The sequence below is a fragment of the Sodiomyces alcalophilus genome (genome assembly GCF_042370955.1).
Source record: "Sodiomyces alcalophilus JCM 7366 unplaced genomic scaffold ACRALscaffold_8, whole genome shotgun sequence".
NCBI lineage: Eukaryota > Fungi > Ascomycota > Sordariomycetes > Glomerellales > Plectosphaerellaceae > Sodiomyces > Sodiomyces alcalophilus.
The window spans coordinates 2,383,472-2,389,471 of NW_027263539.1; the positions used below are offsets into that span (position 1 = coordinate 2,383,472).

General features: G+C 55.3%; 2 protein-coding genes across 2 annotated transcripts; both read left to right on the forward strand.

Annotated features, from left to right (window-relative positions):
• Positions 1–2,727: 2,727 nt before the first annotated feature.
• ACRALDRAFT_1052781 (uncharacterized protein) lies at positions 2,728–4,638 on the forward strand. Its single transcript, XM_071015754.1, has 2 exons — positions 2,728–3,664; positions 3,760–4,638. The coding sequence occupies exons 1-2, from the start codon at positions 2,896–2,898 to the stop codon at positions 4,182–4,184; spliced, it is 1,194 nt and encodes a 397-aa protein (XP_070872065.1). The 5' UTR covers positions 2,728–2,895; the 3' UTR covers positions 4,185–4,638.
• A 163-nt stretch (positions 4,639–4,801) lies between these two features.
• On the forward strand, positions 4,802–5,756 carry ACRALDRAFT_1065976 (uncharacterized protein). Its single transcript, XM_071017257.1, has one exon. It carries the CDS (start codon positions 4,962–4,964, stop codon positions 5,325–5,327), a length of 366 nt encoding a protein of 121 aa, XP_070872066.1. The 5' UTR covers positions 4,802–4,961; the 3' UTR covers positions 5,328–5,756.
• The last annotated feature ends 244 nt before the right edge of the window (positions 5,757–6,000 follow it).

Here is a 6,000-nt window from a genome sequence, read left to right on the forward strand (position 1 = left end):
ACAGCATGCATGCGTGGTGTTTTTCGCCTACTACAAATCCTCCGAATAACATTGATCACATTATCTGGAATCGATAATTTTGTGACCTGTGAGCGAGAATGTTTACCGAGGATTCGGTCAGCGCCATCATCGAAACCCAGCCACCCACCGTCTCGGCTCGCCGTAGGTTGCAGAACCGAGAGGCGCAAAGGAGGTTCAGAGGTGGGCTAACGTGTGACTGTACTCTGCTGGTTGTCTGTTAACACCGATATCCTCCAGAAAGGAGAGCAGGGAAGAAGAAGGCGGAAAGGGACTGTGCCACGGCCATAGCAGACTACCTACCACCGCCACAGTGTGATCAGAAAGATGGCCACCAATACGTGGTGGACGCCGCCGAAGGCTTCACCATCGACGGCGTGGATTCCTTCATCCACGAGAACTCTCGCCACGAATCCATTCCGACCTCATATCATGAACCGTCCATGTCTTCGGCAGAGTCAATACCCTTCCCCACATCCGGGCTGTGCGCCGAAGACCAGCAGATCCACTGTGCAGACACACCATCATCATGTTACGAAGACCATCAGCCACAACCTCACATCCATGCCATACCAGGACTTCCGTCCAACCTGCCATCCACGACGATATGGCGGAGCGACAACTCGAGCGCTTCGGGGTTCTCCCGAAACGCGACACCGGGCAGCATAGGAGATATACCGAACACACACCAAAATGTCGAGGGATCGGAGTGGGACACCAACTTGTCGGGAACCCCCTACGCCAACGGGAGGCCGGGAAGCAGCCGAACGGAACCGCTGCCTCTGCACAACAGAGTCGAGTCGCTCAGCACCCCAGGAACGCCAGGAGGAAGTGGTGGTAGCAGTAACAGTAGCGTGAGAAGTTACCCAGCGTCAGCGGCTTCGTCGGCAACGTTGGACACATCGGCGTTCCCTCCGGTCTTACACGTTGCTGCGCAATCAAGAAACTGCAGCATGGCGGCCACATTCCTCGAACACGGCTCTTCCATGATCAACACATACGATGAGCGGGGGAGGACGGCGCTCCATATTGCCGCGAGCTTGGGAGACGAAGCGCTCGTTTCCTTGCTGCTCAAGCACGGGGCCGACGCCAGCTTGTGCGACGGGCAAGGCCGGAATCCCCTATATCTAGCCCTGGAGGCAGAACATGACGAGGTGGTGGAGCAGCTGATGCGCCATATGTGCATGCCCACATGACAGTTGATGGAAAGATGGTTCGAAAGGACGATGGGTCACGGAGGAATTGAAACACGTTCTCGCCATTCCCCCGAATGGAACAAATGCCCAGACCCTCTTGCAGTGATACGTGGGTTGTCGGTGTTCAGCCAGACATTTAACCGGAGTGCGCGATGGACAATGGTTCCCACCTAAAGAAGTGGTCGTATCAACCGCTAGGTCCATGACTTTCACCGGCCGGCGGGTCAAGTCGCACACGCGACGCGTCTTCCCGCCCGTCGCCCAAGGAACATGATCCTCCCAGTGCAAGTAAGCCGAAAGCAAAGCATCCAGGCCGACCACAGAAGCCTGCCAATCGCGCCGTTTCGACCGTAGCATCTCGTTCGGAGCTGGCGGTTGACTTGTCTCCCGACAGGGTTCGAGATGTGGTCGTATCATGGGTGATGAGCAAGCTCTTCGAGCTCGTCGAGAGCGGTCACGTCAAGGTCACCAGCCCTACCCACCGATTCTCGTGGATGGACATCCCTTCAGCCGTCCGGTACCTTCAAAGGCAAGCATATTGGAAAGGTTGTGATGTCGGATGATGGTCCCAATGATCCGTACGGGGCGATGGTTCTTCGGGTAAGCGTTTGGTTCCTTTTCTGTTCTGTGTCGCTGCCTCAGGCCGTGTCGTGAATGCGACTGGCCAAAATGTCCTCTTCAGGATGGGCCGTTTTTGACTCGATGACTCTCGCCGAGTACCACGAGGCCACCGGTTGCAATATTCAAGGCACGTGAAACTCGCACCAAGCAGTGGAGAAGGCCCAGCTCGACCTGGACTTCTTTGAGCGGGTTTCATCGCGGCCGAAGCCGACCAATCAATAGCCAGGCTGGAGGCGATGGCGGGCGTGATTAACGGCTGCTTCGTGCGGATTTTTGAGGTTGACGGAGCCTACGGACCCGCTCGGCCGCTGGCCGTGTATGGCACCGACTCGTTGACAGCTGCGGAAGTACGGGACTGGGCGAGGGAAGAGCTCGGTGCGTTCGTGGTGACACCAGACATTATGAATGCCGTTTCCTGGTGGTTTTCTGTGAGAAGATTATTGCCAAGGACGTCTGGGTCGGAGCCGTCGGGTTAGGAGGACGTGGTAATGACTGCATGGGAGAGTCGGATGTTTTCCCTGGGTATTATGAAGTACTTGACTGAAGACGGCGATATGGGATTGGAACGTACTTCGAGTATCGACAGTTGAATATAGTGTTGAGAAAAGTGAGAGACGGAAGAACTGGAAGGGAGGAAGATGCAAACAACCCCTTACAGTCACGTGTCATTAGGTGTTTACGTGATCACTCCATGATTACTATTCATGTCGGCAATGCCCTGCATGGCACAAAGACAATGACGTCACAGGCAGCACGACTCCCCTTTCCCCCTCGTTGTGTAGGGCACGTGCGACGATGTCGGACCCTACCTAGTGAAATTTGCTTACCTACTAGTGCAACTCCATATGTCTCGCACACAAAAGAGGAAATTCCCATCATCCCCTCTTTCCGCGGGGTATCGAGACATTTCCCCTCAAAGTTCGGACCTCCTGAAGCGTATTGTGTGGTTGTCGCGATACCCAGCTCAACCATCAAGCGGCCAAGCCCCCCAATCTCTGTCCATTCGTTCAATTTCCTCCACGCCGCCGACAGAGAGCTTCCTCTCGCGCCAACAGCCAACATGGGCCGCTTCAATATCCCTATCCCTCCCCTCCTCCGCTCCCTCCCACCAAGATCCGTTCAAATCATCGCGGCCGTCGTAGCCGTCAATATCATCCTCTGGATCTTCACCGCCGTCATCCTCGCGTCCCATCCGGCTCTCATCTCACCCGCGCTCCTCTCCTATGTCCTCGGCCTCCGCCACGCCCTAGATGCCGACCACATTTCCGCCATCGACCTCATGACCCGGCGCCTTATTGCGTCAGGCCAACGCCCTGTTTCGGTCGGTACCTACTTTTCCCTGGGCCACAGCACCATTGTCATTGTCACTTGTATCATCGTGGCTGCCACTAGTGGCGCCCTGCGAGACCGCTTCGATGACTTTGCACGCCTGGGGAACATCATCGGCTCGGCCGTTAGCGCCGCCTTTTTGATCCTGCTTTGTCTCGGGAACAGCTGGGTGCTTTACCGACTGGTGCAGAGGCTACAGCGGAATCTGGCCGCGGAACGCTCCCGGATCCAGACCGCCGGGGAGGACGTCGACGTCGATGACGCCGACTATGACGATGCGGCCGAGAACCTTCAACTGGAAGGCGAGGGTTTCATGGCAAATGTCTTTCGCAAGGTGTTCCGCATCGTCGACCGACCCTGGAAGATGTTCCCCCTGGGTGTCCTTTTCGGGCTCGGTTTTGACACCAGTTCGGAGATTGCTATCCTCGGTCTATCCAGCGTGCATGGTGCCCAGGGTACTAGCATCTGGCTGATTCTTATTTTCCCCGTGCTTTTCACAGGTATGACCTTGTTGCCCTGTGATTGTCTACGAAAACAATCATCGCCAATTTCGAATCATGCGGCTAATGGACTGACTTGCCCCTTTTTTCCTTAGCTGGCATGTGCATGCTCGACACCGCCGATGGCGCCCTCATGATGGCCCTCTACACCTCCAAGGCGTTTGCACGCGATCAGGTCGCGATCCTGTACTACTCCATCGTCCTGACCGGCATTACTGTCCTCGTCTCGGCCTTTATCGGTATCGTGCAGCTTCTCACCCTGATTCAGAACGCTGCCGAGCTCGAAGGTGGCTTCTGGGACGGTGTCGAGGCCATTGGTGACCACTTTGACATCATCGGCGCCAGCATTTGCGGTCTCTTCCTCATCATTGGAATCGGCTCCGTTATCGTGTACCGGCCGTGGCGGGCGAGGTTGGACAAGGCCAACCGTGAGCGGGCCATCACGACATCCAACCGGGACGAAGAGGACCCGCTGGCCGGGAGATTGTCGACTGACCCGTTGCTGGGTCGCACACGGTAAAAAGTAAGCATCGAAATCAGACACGACGAACGTTCTGAATCACACCTGGGTGAGCAGACGGTCAATGACTCTCCGGAGAATTGAGTGCGAGACACGGATGAACGAAACAAAAGCGGCACAATGTGAAGGTCATCGCCATCTATTCATTGGATTCAACCCAGGCATCTATCTACCCGTCTCTGGTCACGAGACAGGCGGTCTTAAATAGCAGAAGCTCGTCCCATTTCGCCAGTCCCCTCCGTTCTGGTAATTGAATTCAATGCCCACTTCTGGCCAACAAAGGATCACACCATGCGCCCATTCCGGTATATGTCCCGAGAACATACTTCTCAACACGAGTTTCTGATGCATCATCCTCTGGGCTTCCGACTTTTCCTCCTAGACGACGAACAACATGTACTTTGAAGCGTTTTTTTGTACTGGTCTTGAAGTGCATGTTGGGAAGCCATGACAATGGCACCTGGGTTGAAGAGATCAGGCCAGCCAACGTCGGGGCTATAGGCGGTCCCAGACTAGGGGGTGGGGGACTCCAGGGGTGATTCTGCAGGCTGCCACGTCGAGCATTGTGATGGTTCTCACCCTGGAAGGGCCCGGGCAGCCCTCAGACCTCCATCTCGCAGCAATCTCGTCCTTGCTTGGGAAACGGCATGTACACCGCCCCTCAGACTCGATTTCACATCCCACAATCTCGTACGTCGAGAGAGGAGGTGCTCCAATGTGGCTGCCGAGCCAGTCCGGCCTTATCCGCTTTTCGGTTGACTGTGGATGCTTGGCGCCATGCTGGTTGGCGTCATGCTGAACCGTCTTCTGAACGGCCTCCTGAACCACCTCTTGAACCACCTCTTGAACCACTTCCTGAGCCACCTCCTCAGCCACCTCCCCAGCCACCTCCCCAGCCGCCTCCTGAACCGCCTCCTGAACCGCCTCCTGAACCGCCTCCTGAGCAGCCTCCTGAGCAGCCTCCTGAGCAGCCTCCTGGTCCACCTCCTGATCCACCTCTTGAGCCGCTTCTCTAATCACCCCCTGAACTTCCCCCTGATTCACCTCCTGACTACAAATTATGACGTCAATGGAGCTCGGCGTGTCGCACCCGCCCCGACTCGGCCGAGACCCTTGAGCGGTCGGTGGGCGGCTGGGAGGTGACGGCCTGCCCTCTAGTATGGATTGTCTATTCAGTGGCTCTGGAGACGAAGATTCAGATAGTGACTTTGACCGTGGACGATTGTCACGGTTGCTAGGCGGCAAGCACCGAGAAGCAGAAAGCGAACGTGGGCGGACGCTCCCGTCCGCCAAGTCGAGTATAATCGGCTTTGGATACGCGAGTTTCATGCTGAATGAGAAGAAGAATCGGTGTGGTATCACTGTGGGGCAGATGGTAGGTAAAATGCTACAAGGCCTCAGAGCTGGGATATGTCCGTAGGAAATGTGCTAGAGTTCGAAAAGTGTTCAGAAGTTGTATGTGCGACTTGGAGGAGGATGGGCCAAGGACGAAAGAGATCTACGAATACTTTCGAGGCATGGTCTTCCTATATATATTTCTACAGCAGCCATCCATCTACGAGAGTGATTTGGTTTTAACACTCGAGATATGAGGCCAATCGCTGTATTTAAGAAAGTATAATGGTAAGGTTGGGCGTATCAGGTTAACGTTTAGGAAGTATACTCTATTTGAGTATGGCTGATGCCACTTTTGCTCGTGGGGCGCTTCATTTCTATTTCACCCAAGCCTCCTGGGTCAGCCCTGAACCTTGACTCTCCAAGTCTACGGAGATTGAGCAGAACAGCAACATATAATGAAACCAGTATCTTGTGACAG